Source organism: Schistocerca americana, chromosome 5, assembly GCF_021461395.2.
Source record: "Schistocerca americana isolate TAMUIC-IGC-003095 chromosome 5, iqSchAmer2.1, whole genome shotgun sequence".
Classification (NCBI taxonomy): domain Eukaryota; kingdom Metazoa; phylum Arthropoda; class Insecta; order Orthoptera; family Acrididae; genus Schistocerca; species Schistocerca americana.
In genome coordinates this window covers 613,766,643-613,787,509 of record NC_060123.1, presented here as the reverse complement: position 1 = coordinate 613,787,509, position 20,867 = coordinate 613,766,643, and the positions used below count along the sequence as shown (strand labels likewise).

At 45.5% G+C, this 20,867-nt stretch overlaps 1 protein-coding gene across 1 annotated transcript in view; it reads right to left on the bottom strand.

Moving 5' to 3' along the window:
• The window catches only part of LOC124616005 (cytochrome P450 6k1-like), a 63,983-nt gene extending 50,826 nt beyond the window's left edge, over positions 1-13,157 (bottom strand). The window contains exons 1-2 of the mRNA XM_047144215.1: positions 13,092-13,157; positions 4,281-4,507 (exon numbers count right to left, since the gene is read on the bottom strand). Of these exons, the coding sequence (XP_047000171.1) occupies positions 4,281-4,500 (220 nt within the window). The 5' untranslated portion in view covers positions 4,501-4,507; positions 13,092-13,157. The remainder of the gene's footprint in view (positions 1-4,280; positions 4,508-13,091) is intronic.
• Between the last annotated feature and the right edge of the window lie 7,710 nt (positions 13,158-20,867).

The following is a 20,867-nucleotide window of genomic DNA, read 5'->3' as shown; positions in this document are numbered from 1 at the left end:
AAAGTAGTAGAAAACGGCCATCCACTAGCCAGGGCGATAATTATTACTGACGAGGAATCGGTGCTATCCCTTAAGTTTCTAGCTTTCTCCCTTTTTTGTATGATAAATACTTGTCAAACTTTAAAGGCGGGTTTCTAAAAACTAAGCCCACGCTACAATTTTCATCCGGTTTTAATAATTTTTCGACTGCCTTGAAGCAAATTTAGTTCTCTTCACTCCATCGCAGTCGTTTTTTTGTAAATTGATGTTTATTACTTTATTCGGCCAAAAAAAAAGGGGTCCGAAAATATCCAAATTTTTTAAAATATGTATAATTCACCAATTTTTTTTTTCCGAATCCGTATGATGAACTAAAATTACATCTGTAAGGATCAGGGTGACACATTTATTTCAGGTTGCAGTTAACCACAACCGAAGTTACAGCAACAACCGTCGATCTGCCTCCTTTCAGAGCAGCCTCTGGAAAATCACCATTACACAGTGAAGACATTAGTATTTTTCGTTAAAAAAATACCCAATAAATTTTCAATTTATGCCGCATTCATTGCAGCAAACCACATTTGTCTACTACATTCTAGTACGCAGAAAAGAATCCTGAATTTGAGCAATGTTTTCGTCCGTCACCCTGTCGTTCCCCTTTAAGGAATCTTAACAAATGAAGTGTCGAACAGCCGGCCGAAGTGGCCGTGCGGTTAAAGGCGCTGCAGTCTGGAACCGCAAGACCGCTACGGTCGCAGGTTCGAATTCTGCCTCGGGCATGGATGTTTGTGATGTCCTTAGGTTAGTTAGATTTAACTAGTTCTAAGTTCTAGGGGACTGATGACCTCAGCAGTTGAGTCCCATAGTGCTCAGAGCCATTTGAACCATTTTTTTGAAGTGTCGAACAATGGCGCTTGGAGATCACTATCTGACATTATGTTTACAGTTTATATAAGAGCAGTACAATGTGAGTTATGGTTCGGAATGTTCATTCAGATTATTAGAAAACGCATTTCAGCTCAAAATAAACTGCAAAAGATGTGTATAGCGCCACTATTACGTAATAGACTACAAAGACTATCTCTATAGTTTAATTCTCTTTAATACTTGTTTCGTAAATAAAACCGCCTTTTCCTGCTGCCAATTAATTTATTTTTCCAAGACACGTTTCGCATTTTTCTTATGCTAAGGCATGATCAGTGAGATCTATAACGATACAGTTTTGTTATTTTTAGATTATCAAACAGTTCACGTCACGATTTTTTATGTAAAAAGTAATTACTTACGATTTGTTGTGATCAGCGTTTCCTCTCATCTGGTCTGGAGATTGTGCTACCACTTTATTACCAATACATAAGCACAATTTTGAGTTCCGACCTTTTTCACACTGTTCACTATGTTTCTTCCTCTTTTCTGTGGTGTACTATTGTTATTTTGCCACTCGATAAAATTATTTCTTCGGACACTGCGCTTTTAACAACGTAAATATTGCGGCATCTTTACGTGTTTCCTCCTCTTCGGTGTGTTTACCTACTTGTTGCCAACCTAACGTCGTATATGTTCAAGACCGTAATGTTTATATCGTGTGTGTTTATGAGGGAGGGATAGTCAGGTGAAGAGCTTACCTTTCACTTACTGACCCTGATCTCCTTCGGTGCTGGCCGGAGTGGCCGAGCGGTTCTAGGCGCTACAGTCTGGAACCGCGTGACCGCTGCGGTCGCAGGTTCGAATCCTGCCTCGGGCATGGATGTGTGTGATGTCCTCAGGTTAATTAGGTTTAAGTAGTTCTGAGTTCTAGGGGACTGATGACCTCAGATGTTAAGTCCCATAGTGCTCAGAGCCGTTTGAACCATTTTTTTTTCTCCTTCGGTATACTCTCCTCCACAACTGATACACCGATACACCGCTCCCAGTGCCGTTTCCATTCCGCAAACACTCTTGGTACGCCTCTTGCTGGATCGCGCGAAGCGCCGTCTGCGAGTTTTCTTTTACCTGGTCTATCGTTGAAAATCTTCGTCGTTTCAAGGGGTTTTTTTTTTTTTTGGAGATAAAAGTAAGTCCACAGGGGCCATGTCTGGAGAGTACTGAGGAGGCGGCACAGTGATTTCGGTTTTTGTGCAAGAGTCACGCACCTACAGGAATGAATGTGCGGCTGTGTTATCGTGATGCAAGAGGCGTGAATTCTCTCTCCGCATTTCAGGCCGTCTCCTTCTCACAATTTCTCGCAGGTATCGCAACGCGTCCCGACAGTACCATCGATTAACAGTTTGTCCCTGCGGCACGAAATTCATGATGAACTAAAGTCAAAGAAATCTATCATCATGGCTTTGACATTTTACCTGACCTGACGGGCAATTTGTGGTCTCGAAGAAGCTTTTCCGACGCATTATGAAGACAGAACCTTGGTCTCAACATCATAACCGAAGACCAATGTCTCGTCACCAGTTATGATTGTCTTGAGGAACATCTCGTTCTCATTTGCACGATTCGAAAGCTCTTCCCTGACGAGCTTTTTGTGCTCTCGAAGAACCTTTACCGACGCATTATGAAGACTGAACCTTGGTCTCAACATCATAACCGTAGACCAATGTCTCGTCACCAGCTATGATTGTCTTGAGGAACATTTCGTTCTCCTTTGCACGATTCGAAAGCTCTTCACACGTTGCGAGGCAAAGTCGTTCTGGTCTTGAGTCAGTCGTGGGACGAATCTAGCTGCAGTACGATGCATTCGAAAATGTTGTGTCAGGATTTCATGGCATGATCTAACTGAAATGTTCCATTCTTCTGCGGTCTCTCGAACAGTCAGTCTTCCACTGGAACGCACGATTTCGTGAAGTTCCTGACTTGAGCGTCGTCAGTAGACGTCGAAGGGCGTCCTGAACGAGGGTCATTTTTAACTTCGACCCCCCTTATGAACCATCTCTAACACCGGGTACGGCATAAGGACTCATCACTGTAGGCTTCCTGCATCATTTGGCGAGTCTCTGTAAAGGTTTTCCGAGTTGCACGCAACATTTAATGCAGACGCGGTGCTCCTCTATCTCTGACATGTCGAAGTTCCCAAACTATGCGACACAACGTTCTACTCAATACAGTACTCAACAATAATTAACAGAGATACAACAATGAAACTTACGATAGTTCCAGATTAAAGACAGGCGTGTGCAGGTATGCCAACCGCATTTCTCTCCAATACACCACTGGCGCGAAATTACAAATTTTCCGGAATTTTTTAATTGTTCGGCGCTGACAACCGCATATTCCGCATTGCCCACATCCCAATCGCGTGCTACAGAAAGGGGAGCCAGCTTCATCAGGTTAAGACAGCCACCTCTCCTACACCATACCGCTAATCAGTGCGATGATCAATTCCGTCCGCTGGACTGGACAATGGGCACCACAAACCGTCATTGTTCCATTTGAAAATGGTTACCAGCTTCTCGTGCCGCTCTCTGCTGTATAAACAAAATTTCATAACCGTCCAAAGTCAAAAAAGTTAGGGTGGCACACAGAAACACTACGCTTCAGGTAACCACCGGAAAGAACGGAACAACGGAACTTACTGTGAAGTGTTACACACGTCGGTGAGACCCCATACAGCTCGCTGATGGCTCCACATCTTGCTAAGCCGCCTCTTTCTGCCTACTGTGTATGCGTTGGCTAAGCCGCCGTAGTCGCCTTGGAAAGAGCAGAATGAAGAAGGCGGTGCCCATACACAGCAACTTGCCAACTCTTCCACAACCTTTTGCAGAGGCCAACAGCTTCATTAGCGACTGACTGCCGACTTCCGAAATCCGTCCGTGAGGGTTCAGTATTCACCACCTGCATGCCATAAGCATTTGCAGTCGACTTGGCGAGTTCCAGGTAGCTCCACGAAATTATGTAACAATGAGCCCTTCCAGCCAGGCAGGGTCAGCAACAAAATTCACGCGTTTCTTCCTACACGCTAACTGCACTCGCTGCGAGGTGCTGCTACCTGCCATGTCTTCCAGAAGGGTTTCCGCAACAGTTTCTGATGATGACCAGACAACTGAACCATTCGTCCTTGAGCCAGCCGCCTCGGCCTCCACAGCAGCACACTGAAGAGAGACCAGTCCGTCTGAGGCTACCGACCGCCTCAGACACCAGTCTGTGGCGTCCACAGCAGCAGCAGAACGAACACGCAGTTGCGGACAGGAAGTGGAACGTTGGAAACGCACAGAGCACGTCTACATCATCACATATTATGTCCCAGATTCTCTTAACAAATAATGAATATAATTATAGTCTGTTTATCACTGACAAAAATTTTAATTTCTTATTTGGCAGCTGATTGTATATGTTCTGCATGGTCTGAGCAATACATTCGTGGCCGAAAAAGTTTCTCCAGAAGTTTCCAAACGGAACTGTAGGTTCTGCATACGGCACCCCCTTCTTCTTCCAGTACCTGTAGCTATTGGAGAACCAGAGGTAGAGGGCGAGCACGGCCGCCGACAAGACGACGACCAACTCGGCGATCCACGAGTCCAGGAGCAGCGCCATCTGGAGCCTGGAAAAAAAGTACAAAGCGGGGAACGGCGTCAACGTCCATTGGACTTATAGCAAGCTACGCACGACGTGGAAACTTATAATGGTGTGGGTGAGAATGGAGTGCATGAGTGATGCTCTGCTGGAGATGGGTGAAGGTGCAGAAGGTAGCCAAATGTTGTGAAAGGCCTTTATTTTTAACCCTAAGGAGACGTATCGCAGTGGCCCAGAGGCGACGGACGTTGAACGTGACACCTAGGAACGCCGGTCTGAGCAGTCCACTATAAGCACTTCTCGAAGAGGCAGACCCGTAGCGAGGGGCTTTGGCCGTCACCACATTCCGGACGGCCGGCTGTTTCTGAGTCAGCATTACCTGACATCGTTTGGAGTGAGGTGGCCGTGGCGGAGCAGGCGGGTGACCGGCCCAGAGGGAGCGGCAGTCACTTCGGGGCGACGAACCCAGGACCGACGGCTGTGGCGCTGCGTCCCATGCCGTCGGACCCCAGCGGCTCAGCGCCGCGAGGTCCTCGCTTTGAATCGTGACGCTACGGCAGGATCCTCGGAGGGGAGTCTCGTGGAGACGACGAAGGACACAAGCGGTCTGGTGGCTGGGACTGTCAGACAGCTGTCTCTGACACGCAGCCTGTCTGAGTCAGCAGTGTGGCGGGCGGCGTCATGAGACAAGCCCACACACCCGGCAGGTGTCAGTCCGTACTCCAGTAGTGCCTTGCCGGTAACCCAGTCCGCCGGCTAGGGGGTGTATATGTACGGTCAGTGCTTAATTTATAAAATTTTAGGTCTTTCAGTCCATATGTGTTCCGCTCGTTGACATACCAAGACAAAACAACGATGCCCCTTCGGAATTCACCCAATCCACCTTCTGTCGGGGAGCACAATTACTTTTCTTTGCCATTTATGGGCAATTTTAGTTATGAACTGGCAAAACTTTTCCGGGTAGTGGGCTCTCGTATAGTATTTTCCGCGGCTACCAATCTCCAGTTTATGTATACATAATGAATCACTTAAAAAGAACAACCTTTTGGCATCGGGGGTATATCTGCAGGAGTGTCGCGATTGTAATGCGGGATATATTGGACAAACAGGCAGAACCTTCAAAATTAGATTGCAAGAACATCTTCTTAATAGGTGGGGACAGGTAAAACAGAGCTCTGCCTTTGCCCAACACTTTAAAGCCACAGTCCTCCGAAAGTACACGATCTTAAGATTTTGCATTTTGCGCAAAAGGGTAAGAAGTTAAACGTTTTGGAAGAAATTGAAATAGTTAGGCATATGGAAGACAAATATTTGTCTCTCCATAACGGCCAAATAATTGGCGCCAATCAGGCCTTTTTAGAAGTTATGAAATCGGTGCTATTAATGTAATCCTGGAGCTCTCGTAGTCCCGTCTACTGCCTAAATATGAGCTCTGTTCCTCTCTGGTCTTAGAAAATCCATTAGGTTTTCTATTTTTTTTTTTTTTTTACTCTTATAGGATACTTGCGAGTTTGTCGCTTTAAATGATGAGGTTACACATTTCAATGTAGCTATAAAAAAAAGGGGGGGGGGGGAGTTTACCCGCATAACGTCCGTCTTCCACGTTGGTGTGTATTTTTTAAGCCTAATAATTTTACTTGTATTTTATAAAAAAAAGTTTTCTTGCTAGATGCTCTAGCTCCGAATGACGCAGTTTAACGACGGCAATGTTGGCCTGATATATCCGACGATGCCCTTTGGCTACACTGACTAAAGGATTCGTAAGAAATACCAAATTAAGATATTTGCTCTTTCAATAGGTGATCTGTTTATATTTTCACTAGGTGATCTGTTTATACATGCTTATAGGTTATCACAACGCGATCGTTAAATAGATGTATTTCTTCTCTGTCTCCTATTTAGATAACCTGAAGATGCCTAAATAAGGCGAAACGCGTCGTTGAAAAATAAAAAAACTAAAATTGCAAACAAGACTGTTTTTAACCAATAAAATTTTAGGTGCAAGAACGCACCCCTTCCACCACCCAACACCGCACGTCCTTCCTTCCCTGCCTCCACCCAACCGCCTCGCACCTTTGCGTACCCGACGCCTTCCCGACCCCGCCAGCCTCTGCCACATGCAGGTCTTAAAAATCACAAGTGTCGAATGTCGAAATTATTTTTACTAAGAAATGTTCTAAAAGTCACTTAATCAAACCATCAAAACGACAAGATTTAATATAAACAAGATTTCGTCAAAGCAAATTATGCAGATGCTCATGCTCAAACACTCGTTAAGTTATTTATTACATCTACATTTACATCTACATATCTATATCTGCGCAGCCACTCGGCAAGCCACAGCACGGTGCGTGGCGGAGGGTACCCTGTATCACTACTAGTTATTTGCTATCCTGTTCCACTCGAAAATAGAGCGAGGGATAACCGACCATCTATATGTTTCTGTATCACCCCTAATTTCTCGCATCTTATCTTAGTGATTCTTACGCGCAATCTATGTTGGCGTCAGTAGAATCGTTCGGCAATCAGCTTCAAATGCCGCTTCTCTAAATTTCCTCAATAGTGTTTCTCAAAAAGAACTGCACTTTCCCTCCAGGGATACCCATTTGAGTTCCTGGAGCAACTCTTACATGTTGTTCGAACCTACCGGTGACAAATCTAGCGAACCTCTTCGATGTTTTACTTCAATCCGACCTGGTGCGGCTCCCAAACACTCCAGCAATCCTCAAGGACAGGTCGCACCACTATCCTGTATGCAGTCTCCTTTACAGATGGATCAAAATTTTCCACAGTTCTCCCAATAAAACGAAGTTGACCGTTCGCCCTCCCTACCAAAGTTCTCATATGCTCGTTTCTTTTCACATCGCTTTGCAACGTTATGCCCAGATATTTAAAATACACTCCTGGAAATTGAAATAAGAACACCGTTAATTCATTGTCCCAGGAAGGGGAAACTTTATTGACACATTCCTGGGGTCAGATACATCACATGATCACACTGACAGAACCACAGGCACATAGACACAGGCAACAGAGCATGCACAATGTCGGCACTAGTACAGTGTACATCCACCTTTCGCAGCAATGCAGGCTGCTATTCTCCCATGGAGACGATCGTAGAGATGCTGGATGTAGTCCTGTGGAACGGCTTGCCATGCCATTTCCACCTGGCGCCTCAGATGGACCAGCGTTCGTGCTGGACGTGCAGACCGCGTGAGACGACGCTTCATCCAGTCCCAAACATGCTCAATGGGGGACAGATCCGGAGATCTTGCTGGCCAGGGTAGTTGACTTACACCTTCTAGAGCACGTTGGGTGGCACGGGATACATGCGGACGTGCATTGTCCTGTTGGAACAGCAAGTTCCCTTGCCGGTCTAGGAATGGTAGAACGATGGGTTCGATGACGGTTTGGATGGACCGAGTACTATTCAGTGTCCCCTCGACGATCACCAGTGGTGTACGGCCAGTGTAGGAGATCGCTCCCCACACCATGATGCCGGGTGTTGGCCCTGTGTGCCTCGGTCGTATGCAGTCCTGATTGTGGCGCTCACCTGCACGGCGCCAAACACGCATACGACCATCATTGGCACCAAGGCAGAAGCGACTCTCACGCCTGTCGCGACACCACTGGTGGCGGGCTGCACGATGTTGGGGCGTGAGCGGAAGACGGCCTAACGGTGTGCGGGACCGTAGCCCAGCTTCATGGAGACGGTTGCGAATGGTCCTCGCCGATACCCCAGGAGCAACAGTGTCCCTAATTTGCTGGGAAGTGGCGGTGCGGTCCCCTACGGCACTGCGTAGGATCCTACGGTCTTGGCGTGCATCCGTGCGTCGCTGCGGTCCGGTCCCAGGTCGACGGGCACGTGCACCTTCCGCCGACCACTGGCGACAACATCGATGTACTGTGGAGACCTCACGCCCCACGTGTTGAGCAATTCGGCGGTACGTCCACCCGGCCTCCCGCATGCCCACTATACGCCCTCGCTCTAAGTCCGTCAACTGCACATACGGTTCACGTCCACGCTGTCGCGGCATGCTACCAGTGTTAAAGACTGCGATGGAGCTCCGTATGCCACGGCAAACTGGCTGACACTGACGGCGGCGGTGCACAAATGCTGCGCAGCTAGCGCCATTCGACGGCCAACACCGCGGTTCCTGGTGTGTCCGCTGTGCCGTGCGTGTGATCATTGCTTGTACAGCCCTCTCGCAGTGTCCGGAGCAAGTATGGTGGGTCTAACACACCGGTGTAAATGTGTTCTTTTTTCCATTTCCAGGAGTGTATATGTCTGTTTCAAGCAGGATACTAGTAGTACTGTATCTGGACATTACAGGTGTGACCTTCCTATTCATCCGCACCAACTTACATGTTTCCACATTTAGGGCCAGCTGCCATTCATCCCACCAACTGAAAGTTTTGTCTAAATCGTCTTGTATCTTCCTACAGTCACTAAACTTCGACACCTTACCGTACACCACGGCATTATGAGAAAACAACCGCAGCTCACTGATACACTTGACACGAGACGTCGCCATACTACTAGATCGCTGATGTTGCTGGCAATCGTAAAAAAAAACACTGTTGACAAGAAGGCTACCGATTTGGACCAATCACAACTTTGGAACGAAGCTCAACTTAAGTTGGGTGCAGAAACCCACACACACCCACACACACACACACACACACACACACACACACACACACACACGGTCGGACACTATCATGCCTCTTCTCATCACACCGACGTTCATCTTCCTTTGTCACTTTCGTGGCCGAGCGGTTCTAGGCGCTGCAGTCTGGAACCGCGAGACCGATACGGTCGCAGGTTCGAATCCTGCCTCGGGCATGGATGTGTGTGATGTCCTTAGGTTTGTTAGGTTTAAGTAGTTCTAAGTTCTAGGGGACTGATGACCTCAGAAGTTGAGTCCCATAGTTCTCAGAGCCATTTGAGCCTTTATCACGTTCAGGTACAGCGGTAAATTATAGTTACACTGTGGTTTAATACAAGTGTTCTATTTTCAAATTACCAGAGCCAACTTGTTCCAGTGATTTCAAAAAACAATTCCTTGGGAGGTATGTTACGGCAAAAATTAACCCCTGTATGCAGTCGAAGGAGGCCTTTTAACGTGGAAGACAAGCACTATCTCATACATTAGCCCTTTGGAAACTTCCCGAAGCCTCTTCATCTCCCACAGAGCTGGGTCGCTATTGAGCAAGATGTCGGTCTGACAAAACGCTACATTGCTTGGCTGCAACCCGCGCCCAGAGTATGCCCGTACTGTCACCCCATCAAAGCTCAAAAAGATTTAATCCTCGTTTCAGCTCTGTTTGTAGACAATTTTAGACAAGCTTTATACCTGGTGATAAGCTCACCATAAGGCTGAATCACCTGAATCTATGTATGTGTTAGTACGAGCCGGAAAATAAACAGCAGTCAATTGCTTGGCTGTTCTGACATGAACCGACCCTGACAAAAGTGCTCCCTTATCAAGACTTCTATCAAAATGACTACCTCTGTTCCTTTGATTACACTAATCATGCCTCGACCGTTCCCTTACAGTAAAACGATAGTTAGCGCAAAATGGTATTTGCATACTATATTATACAGCAGTCAATTGCTTGGCTGTTCTGACATGAACCGACCCTGACAAAAGTGCTCCCTTATCAAGACTTCTATCAAAATGACTACCTCTGTTCCTTTGATTACACTAATCATGCCTCGACCGTTCCCTTACAGTAAAACGATAGTTAGCGCAAAATGGTATTTGCATACTATATTATAGACGATGCCTACCATAAATAAATACACCTGCTCTAATGGGTATAAGTAAAGACATTTTTACATGTTGAACACTGATACATACGCACACAATATGTTGTTTATGTTTCTCTGCGTCAAACATTCGTCCCACAAGCACATTACAAAATTTACGATCTGACGCTTTCTGCACCGCGTAACTGCACCACCAAGTGGACTGCTCCTGTCAGTATAGACCAACCGTTTTGCGTCAACACGTCCACATTGTAACATCTGACCTGCTCCCCAGAGGAAAATATGCATTAGTGGCTTATTGATGCCACACGTACTCGGAGATACTAGCCTACCTAAAAACATACAACTTGTAATAGCTATAATTTTTAGTCTGCAAATGATGTAAATACTGATGTAATGTTGTTTGCTACACATCCTCAGTCACCAATAGAAATGTCTGCACTCATACCTGTTACACCCCGTATGTAATAACTACAGCGGAAATTTATATAAAAATTTAAATGTGGTTAGTTCAAGACATTAAAGTTCTTAAAGTTCTGCACCGATTGCTTCGAAATTATGACGCAACAGTGCATTCGAATTCAGGCATATTTTATACGTCTACTTTTAAAGTATATCAATTGTGAATAGATACGTATTATATACTCTTCAAAATAATAAGAGAAAAACGTCTACAAACTTGCGATATGTTAAATCTATCTTGACGTAGGGGTTACTTGTGGTCTTACTTCATGGTGTGAGATCTTCGCTTTCACTGTAGACAACAATTAAAATCACTCGCCATGTATTCGCTGTGTTACGCACTACAGTGTTAAGTGACTCCTCAGAAGGAAGTGAGTACTGGTGCACCAGTGTTTTCTAATGAGGTACACAGATGGTAGATGTCACTTGTGGACGTTGTATTTAACCGGGCGCATAGACTGCGGCATCTGAATTAAGTACATGTTACAAAGGTGGTCTGTTTGAAGCAAAATGGATGAAATTTCTGTAATGTTGCTATAGGTGCCAATGCCTCTCAGTGTGTCATCCATAGGTTGCGGACATGGTATAGGGAGAAAGGTCAATCCACAAGGCTATTTGGGTAAGTTTACACACCCGGAAACTTCTCCATTAGGCGTCAAACGTTGTCATCCACAAATTTATTTGCATAGGGACAACATGGAACTCAAGAATCTTGCAAATCAGTGTGTCGAGTATACCAAATTTCGGGCATTGCCTCTCACCACGTACGAGGCAGTGGTCTATGGCCTTTACTTAGCTACCAAGAGCAGCGGCGTTTGTGTAGAGTTGTCAGTGCCAACAGACAAGCACAGAAATGACCGCAGAAATAAATGTGGGACATACGAGGTACGTATCCGTTACGACAGTGCGGCGAAATTTGGCGTTAATGGGCTATGACAGCAGACCACGGACGCGAGTACTTTTGCTTACAGTACGACAGCGCCTGCAGCGCCTCTCCTTGGTTCGTGACCAAATCAGTGGAACCCTAGACTACTGGAAAACAGTGACTTGGGGAGATGCGTCCAGATTTCAGTTGGTAAGAGCTGATGATAAGGATCGAGTGTGGTGCAGATCCCACGAAGCCATGGACACAAGTTATCAACAACGCACTGCGCAAGCTTGTGGTAGCTCTGTATGTGTGTGGGCGATGTTTACATGGAATGAATTACGTCCTCTGGTCCAACTGTACCGATCATTGATTGGAAATGGTTATGTTAGTCTACTTGGATACCATTTTCAGCCATTCATGGACTTTGTGTTTCCAAACAACGATGGAATTTTTGTGGATGACTACGCCCGTGTCTCCAGTCCACAGTTGTTCGAGTTTTGTTTGAAGAACATTCTTGGACAATTTGAGCGAATGATTTGGCCACCCTGAGCGCTAGACATGAATCCCATCGAACGCTTATGGGACGCAATCGCGAGGTCAGCTGGTGCAGAAAATCCTGCACTTCCGCAATTAATAGACGGCTATAGAAGCCGTATGGCTCTGTATTTTTCTATCAGATTTCCAACAACTTGTTGAGTCAATTCCACCTCGTATTTCTGCACAAAATCGATCAAAAGGCGGTCCGACACGATATTAGGAGCCACCACACGACTTTTGGCACCTCGAAGTATAATCCCTGTAGTGATCCAAGGTGTTTTTACGTGGTTGTTTCATATCCTTTCTGATTAATTTATATGGAAAGCGTTTTCAAATAATGACATGAGTTTACTATGGATTGAATTAAATTTTATGTTAGCATTTGGCTCATTATAGATTTTATCGTAGAACATCTCTTGTAAACTATTCTTAAATGCGTTTGTCCAGGCTTATCAGTTATTCGAACTGGTTTCCACTGACACGTATAAAAACTGTGAGGCATTGTCTTATTTATCCTAACTATCGGAGCGTCATGATGAGAGAGAGCATTTGGTACTCGGTACACACTTACTTTTGCTCTGACCTTCACCAAAGTAGACATTATCAGTTAGGGTCGTACTGTCTTCACCCGTAATCGCTTCCGCCTTGACGTCGACTACTTTCAAAAACGGTGGTTCAAATGGCTCTAAGCACTATGGGACTTAACATCTGAGGTCATCAGTCCCCTGGACTTAGAACTACTTAAAACTAACTAACCTAAGGACATCACACACATCCATGGCAGGATTCGAACCTGCGACCGCAGCGGCAGCGCGATTCCGGACTGAAGAGCCTAGAACGGCTCCGCCACAGCGGCCGGCTTGACGAATTTACTTGTAACGAGAACATAGAATGAAAAATAGCAGCACTTGTGTTAAACACTGACATGCTAGATGTACCGCACAGGGTACTGGTAGCCGAACGCACACCGACCTGTAACGGGCAAGCAGCGTCTGGTATCTGTGCCGGCGGTGGCGGCTGTCCGGGGTCTGAACTGCACCGCAGTTGCCTTTAGGAGACTGTCCTGCCGTCACCCGGAAGCCGCGTTTAAATCTAGGAGGACGCGGCGTGCATCGTGACGCGTCAGACGCCGCCTGCGATAACGATGGCGGATCCACCTCAAGGCCAGACAGAGTCCATCGGCCAGTCACCAACACATGAAGACACTACGGGGCACGCATTCGATTATACTACGCTCTGCACGTACCTGAAACATTTTCTTTCATTTACACATACCACACTTCGATGGCATTTGTAATAAATGTAGCGAACAGGGTCAACTATTCCCTGCCATAAGCTCAGTAACACACTCGACTACGCGATATCAGGCAGCGTTCTCATGACGTCACAATCGTACCGTTGCGCGGATACGTATGGACATTTCGGCGTGTTGAGCTTATTGTAAGTCTGAAACTTTTGTCTAAGGTTTAGTAGCCTGCGATGTCTTCAGCCTTAGTAAATAAAAGCTTAAGTGGAGAACCATGCCTTGTTTTAGCTGATTTTTTGGGGTGAGTCATCAGTCTTCTGTATGGGTTAATACGCCCGCTAAAAATTCCTCTCCTGTGCCAATCTCTTCATTTCAGAGTAGCATTTGTACACAACTTCCTCACTTATTTCTTGAATTTATTCCAATCTGTATCCTCTTCTACATTTTTTCCCTATACAACTCCGTCAAGTATCATGGAAGTCATTCCCCGATTTCTAAACACGTGTCATATCAGCCTGTCCCTTTTTTCGTCTCACTGTTCTTCAGATATGCCTCTCCTCTCCAATCCTGCGGACAGCCTCGTCATTTCTTACCCAACCAATCTACTTAATTTTCAACATTCTCCTACAACATCAGATCTCAATCACTTCGATTCTCTTCTTTTCCCCTCTTCTCACAGTTTATGATTGGCTTCCATAAAATTCTGTGTACCAAAGGTACATTCTCGGAAATTTGCTCCTTCAATTAAGGCATTGTTTGACCCTAGTAAATCTCTTTTGACAAGTGCTCTCTGCCTGTGCTAATCCTCTTTTATGTCCTTGATTTGCCCATCATGTGTTATTTTGTTTTTAAGAACATCTGAATTCAGTCGACCCCGGACATTTATTTTACTATGGAGGTGGGAAAGGATGGCTGTCTTCTCTTCCTTGATGTCTTGGTCAGGAGGAAGACGGAAGGTATAGTGGGACATGCCGTTTGTAGGAAGCCTACTCACTCTGACTTGTATCTGCAGGCAGACAATTGTCACCATCCGGCTACATGTGAATACAGGGCCCACGTCATCTCGGATCCTGAGACGTTGTCGGCTGAGTCAGCCCATCTCGATGTCGTCTTTCGTCAAAATGGTTATGATGAAAGAGAGCTGAGATGTGTGTTGGTTGTCGACCAACCGAGCAGCGAGTGTGTGATGATTATTCCGAGGTGGAAGTCTACGGCCTTTTTGCCTTACACAGGGAGCATGTCGAACAGCATTTTGCGGAAATATAATGTGAAGTATGTTTGTCGATCACCAACTGCGATCAGGGTGCTTTTAGGTACCGTAGAGAATGATCCTGGTTTGCATAAGGCGGGTGTCTATCGTATTCCTTGCAGTTGTGGCGTGTTATACATAGGCTAGACTATCAGTGCTGTGGAGGACCGGCGTATTGAGCATAAGTGGCACACACGCTTACAACAACCCAGCAAATCCGCCATTGCACAACATTTTCTTGACACTGGTCCCGTCATCCTATATAATGTAGCCGGCCAGAGTGCCCGAGCGGTTCTAGGCGCTACAGTCTGGAACCACGCGACCGCTACGGTCGCAGGTTCGAGTCCTGCCTCGGGCATGGATGTGTGTGATGTCCTTAGGTTAGTTAGGTTTAAGTAGTTCTAAGTTCTAGGGGACTGATGACCTCAGAAGTTAAGTCCCATAGTGCTCAGAGCCATTTGAACCATTTTGTAATGGCACTGCTGTCTCACTAGTTGCAGCACGAACCACTTGTATCGGTCGATACGTGGATTCTGTTGTCCAAGACTACGAATTAGCGCACTCTCCTATATTTGTGCCATGTGCTGAAATTCCTGAAATCTGTGGACCACTTCCTGTCATTATGCTTCCGCGTGTAGGTAGCAGGGATGGACGTCCAGTGGGATGTGACAGATCTTTCTCAACGCCTACTAAGTAGTTATTTACCTCCAGAAGGAGGTTCTTACTCATTGGTCTGAAGATGACCACAGTAGTGGTCGAAACCCGTCACCGTAATAAATAAAATATGGTCAAGACTGTTTTTGATAGTAAATATTTGTAACACATTGATCACTGTTCACTCCCACAATGTATTCAAAAATAAACACTAGATACATATCTACACTTACAGGCTGCATTCCATTGATGTTTGTTGTTGAGCAGCCCACTGAGGATGGCACCAAGATACTTGCCTGTACTCGTCCATTGTACGATTGAGCCAAAGGGGGTGATGTCCATTTTGGCTGGCAGAAGTCTTTTTCTCGAGTAGCAGAGCGTGACTCTTACAAGGAAACTCCCCATCAAACACCCGTCAGATTTACTGGTAAGATAGCGCGTTAAAAACAGAACATAGATCAAGCATGAAAACAGGATGAATGTGTACTGAATTGTGATAAAAAAAATCAAAATACGAGTATAAACAGTGAGCGGTCCGACCTTAACAAGTACAACACTGAGAAACGCGGAAGAGCCAAGGCGTCGTCGTTAAGCGGTCACGGTGTTAGACCGCAAAGTGGACGAACCGTGTCCAAACCTCCCTCGTGTAATTTTCTTTATTTTTTTTTTCAAAACATTATGAATTGTCCGTCCAGTCATTGAAATGTTTGTGCTGTTTCTGTAATCTTGCCAGTTGTCACACTACATACCAAAAAATGGTTCAAATGGCTCTGAGCACTAAGGGACTTAACATCTGTGGTCATCAGTCCCCTAGAACTTAGAACTACTTAAACCTAACTAACCTAAGGACATCACACAACACACAGTCATCACGAGGCAGAGAAAGTCCCTGACCCCGCCGGGAATCGAACCCGGGAACCCGGGCGCGGAAGCGAGAACGCTACCGCACGACCACGAGCTGCGGACCACTATATACCGTTTGAAGAATATGAGTCAGGTAGTAAGAATACTTTGCCGTCACAAGTAAACGTGATGAGGTGTAAAAGTAGGCAAGATACCACATAGACGTTTCACAGGAATGAAAACAACACATAAACTGGTCTGAACTACATCACAACAAAGGAGTGCAAGACTCAAAACTGAACGCAACTTCAAAAACATGTTCTGGCAGAGCACAAAAAAACTGTGTGATTGTGAAACTATTGCGTTCCTTTGTTGCAGCGTATGTGCTAAACAATCATGCTTGCATCATTTACTTGTAAGTGATCGCATTCAGATTGTCCATTGGAGGGCGCATCACTCATCCGCGTATAAATTAAGAGCGTCGATAAGAGATTCCTATCACAAGGCACACGTACTGTGACTTATGCCGTGTATGACTTATCAGAAGTGTTTTCCGGCGGAGGATCCGGTTCATTTATCGCCTTGTCATCAAACGATCGCAGTTCTCATTCGAAAGCCACTTTATAACGTGCTACTTGCGTAGAACAAATACGAGGTACTTACGTCTGGAGGTCCATTCCTTAAACCTCACTGTTGCAAACGGACGTTGCACCTCGACAGGAAAAAAAAATGTCGCTATGGAATTTGAACACGGCTCGCCCCCTTTGCAGTCCCATATCATGACTACTTAATCACGTCGTCATGTATTTTTCAGCTTGTTCTATGTTACACTTCTAGTGCTTTTCTTTTCACCGTTCAGTATACCTTTCTCCTGTTTCTGCTCTTGATCAATGTTCAGTTTTTGACGGGCTGTCTACTAAGCCCTTTTACCGCCAAATCTGATGAGGGTACGATGCGGAGTTTCGCTTGTTAGCTGCGTAGAAGCCAATGCGCCAATCTGCTGTCCACTTCCAGAAATCACTGCAGGCCTCTTGGGGCCGTCTCTCAATCGCTTCGTATTTGCTGAGACCACAAAGTTTTTCTAAGCATACTCTTGATTTTCTAAGTGACGTGGACTGTTTGGGTAATGACCCATGTGGAATCAGGGAATTTGCAGGCAACTGCCAGACAAGCTGGTACATTGGGATACTGAGTGACAGTTTAGATTACTTGGCTGGTAGTTCCATTCGCGATACAAGCCACATTAACGACTGACACATGTTAGTTCTATCATAATCATACGGAGAAAACAACTGAAACTGATTAATGCACCGTTGTTGCAGTGTGAGCGTGTATGCTAAACAGACACAATTTACAATAGGTACCTGCAAAGAATGCCTGCGAGAGCTGAGGTGGAGAGCGGATAAGCAGCACTTTGCCTCACTCTGGACGCTGGTCTGTTTGCAGTAAAAACCACTTCCGGATTCAAGGCACGTGACGTGGCTGTGAGATCCGGCACAGCAATTGCTCTGCCCGTATCTGTCCTATCGGGCGCTAGTCACTGGAGCTGCTGAGATCCTGCAGGGCATTGAAAATGGCTCTCTTGAACTCATCGATTACATATTCCCATGACAGTCGTCGCACCTAGAGCAGCACTAGGAGAAATTACACAGAACATTAGACACCAGTCTACCATGGGAAAACATCCTAAAGCTGTAGAATTAAGTCACGCCTGGCAGACGTTTCTGCTTCTTATGCGAGGCATGACACGATTTTCTCTCGAACGAACAACATTCAAGTGCCAATTCTGCATTACAAATCCGCCGCGGAAACTCTCCTTATAAGCAGAATGTAGATGGCGCTACTCATACGTGCAGTAGCGCTGAAAATCCGTGTATCCCAGCACCACAGTTCGACATTTGTTGCACGCTGGATGCTTTCGTGGTGCCCCAGTTTCAATTGCCGACAGTATTCAGCCTTGAATACGTACATCCTAAAATGTCGAAGGTGGTTTAATGTGAGAGAAATAAATTTAATTTAAAAATGGGCAGAAGAGAATTACTGGGGGTTAACATTCCGCCGACAACGTCGTTATTAATCTCCGCACAAACTCCTATTGAACGATGGCGAAGTATATCCGCTGTGTCCGTATCAAAGAAACCAATCCAGAATTCGACTTCAGTAGTTTACAGAAATCTACGGAAGAACTAAACCAGAATAGTGTGCTAAGGATTTGAACGTATTTCCTCCAGAAAGCAAGATTCAATCATTGTTTCTAAACAGGAAAAGGACGATTGGGGATTGGACTCTGTGTCACACCGTGCTGAGTGTCAAGCAAGATCTACTAAGGAATTTTCATGAGGCCATGATGGGTAACTTTATTTTTCAGTAGTTATTCTGCTACTTAAAGTTCAGAAAACAGAAAGGCTAGCTATTACTTTCGTCTACATCTACATTTATACTCCGCAAGCAACCCAACGGTGTGTGGCGGAGGGCACTTTACGTGCCACTGTCATTACCTCCCTTTCCTGTTCCAATCGTGTATGGTTCGCGGGAAGAACGACTGTCTGAAAGCCTCCGTGCGCGCCCTAATCTCTCTAATTTTACATTCGTGATCTCCTCGGGAGGTATAAGTAGGGGGAAGCAATATATTCGATACCTCATCCAGAAACGCACCCTCTCGAAACCTGGCGAGCAAGCTACACCGCGATGCAGAGCGCCTCTCTTGAAGAGTCTGCCACTTGAGTTTATTAAACATCTCCGTAACGCTATCACGGTTACCAAATAACCCTGTGACGAAACGCGCCGCTCTTCTTTGGATCTTCTCTATCTCCTCCGTCAACCCGATCTGGTACGGATCCCACACTGATGAGCAATACTCAAGTAGAGGTCGAACGAGTGTTTTGTAAGCCACCTCCTTTGTTGATTTTCTAAGCACTCTCCCAATGAATCTCAACCTGGTACCCACCTTACCAACAATTAATTTTATATGATCATTCCACTTCAAATCGTTCCGCACGCATACTCCCAGATATTTAACAGAAGTAACTGCTACCAGTGTTTGTTCCGCTGTCATATAATCATACAATAAAGGATCCTTCTTTCTATGTATTCGCAATACATTACATTTGTCTATGTTAAGGGACAGTTGCCACTCCCTGCACCAAGTGCCTATCCGCTGCAGATCTTCCTGCATTTCGCTACAATTTTCTAATGCTGCAACTTCTCTGTATACTACAGCATCATCCGCGAAAAGCCGCATGGAACTTCCGACACTATCTACTAAGTCATTTATATATATTGTGAAAAGCAATGGTCCCATAACACTCCCCTGTGGCACGCCAGAGGTTACTTTAACGTCTGTAGACGTCTCTTCATTGATAACAACATGCTGTGTTCTGTTTGCTAAAAACTCTTCAATCCAGCCACACAGCTGGTCTGATATTCCGCAGGCTCTTACTTTGTTTATCAGGCGACAGTGCGGAACTGTATCGAACGCCTTCCGGAAGTCAAGAAAAATAGCATCTAACTGGGAGCCTGTATCTAATATTTTCTGGGTCTCATGAACAAATAGAGCGAGTTGGGTCTCACGCGATCGCTGTTTCCGGAATCCATGTTGATTCCTGCATAGTAGATTCTGGGTTTCCAAAAACGACATGATACTCGAGCAAAAAACATGTTCTAAAATTCTACAACAGATCGACGTCAGAGATATAGGTCTATAGTTTTGCGCATCTGCTCGACGACCCTTGTTGAAGACTGGGACTACCTGTGCTCTTTTCCAATCATTTGGAACCTTCCGTTCCTCTAGAGACTTGCGGTACACGGCTGTTAGAAGGGGGGCAAGTTCTTTCGCGTACTCTGTGTAGAATCGAATTGGTATCCCGTCAGGTCCAGTGGACTTTCCTCTGTTGAGTGATTCCAGTTGCTTTTCTATTCCTTGGACACTTATTTCGATGTCAGCCATTTTTTCGTTTGTGCGAGGATTTAGAGAAGGAACTGCAGTGCGGTCTTCCTCTGTGAAGCAGCTTTGGAAAAAGGTGTTTAGTATTTCAGCTTTACGCGTGCCATCCTCTGTTTCAATGCCATCATCATCCCGGAGTGTCTGGATATGCTGTTTCGAGCCACTTACTGATTTAACGTAAGACCAGAACTACCTAGGATTTTCTGTCAAGTCGGTACATAGAATTTTACTTTCGAATTCACTGAATGCTTCACGCATAGCCCTCCTTACGCTAACTTTGACATCGTTTAGCTTCTGTTTGTCTGAGAGGTTTTGGCTGCGTTTAAACTTGGAGTGAAGCTCTCTTTGCTTTCGCAATAGTTTCCTAACTTTGTTGTTGTACCACGGTGGGTTTTTCCCGTCCCTCACAGTTTTACTCGGCACGTACCTGTCTAAAACGCATTTTACGATTGCCTTGAACTTTTTCCATAAACACTCAACATTGTCAGTGTCGGAACAGAAATTTTCGTTTTGATCTGTTAGGTAGTGTGAAATCTGCCTTCTATTACTCTTGCTAAACAGATAAACCTTCCTCCCTTTTTTTATATTCCTATTAACTTCCATATTCAGGGATGCTGCAACGGCCTTATGATCACTGATTCCCTGTTCTGCACATACAGAGTCGAAAAGTTCGGGTCTGTTTGTTATCAATAGATCCAAGTTGTTATCTCCACGAGTCGTTTCTCTGTTTAATTGCTCGAGTTAATTTTCGGATAGTGCACTCAGTATAATGTCACTCGATGCTCTGTCCCTACCACCCGTCCTAAACATCTG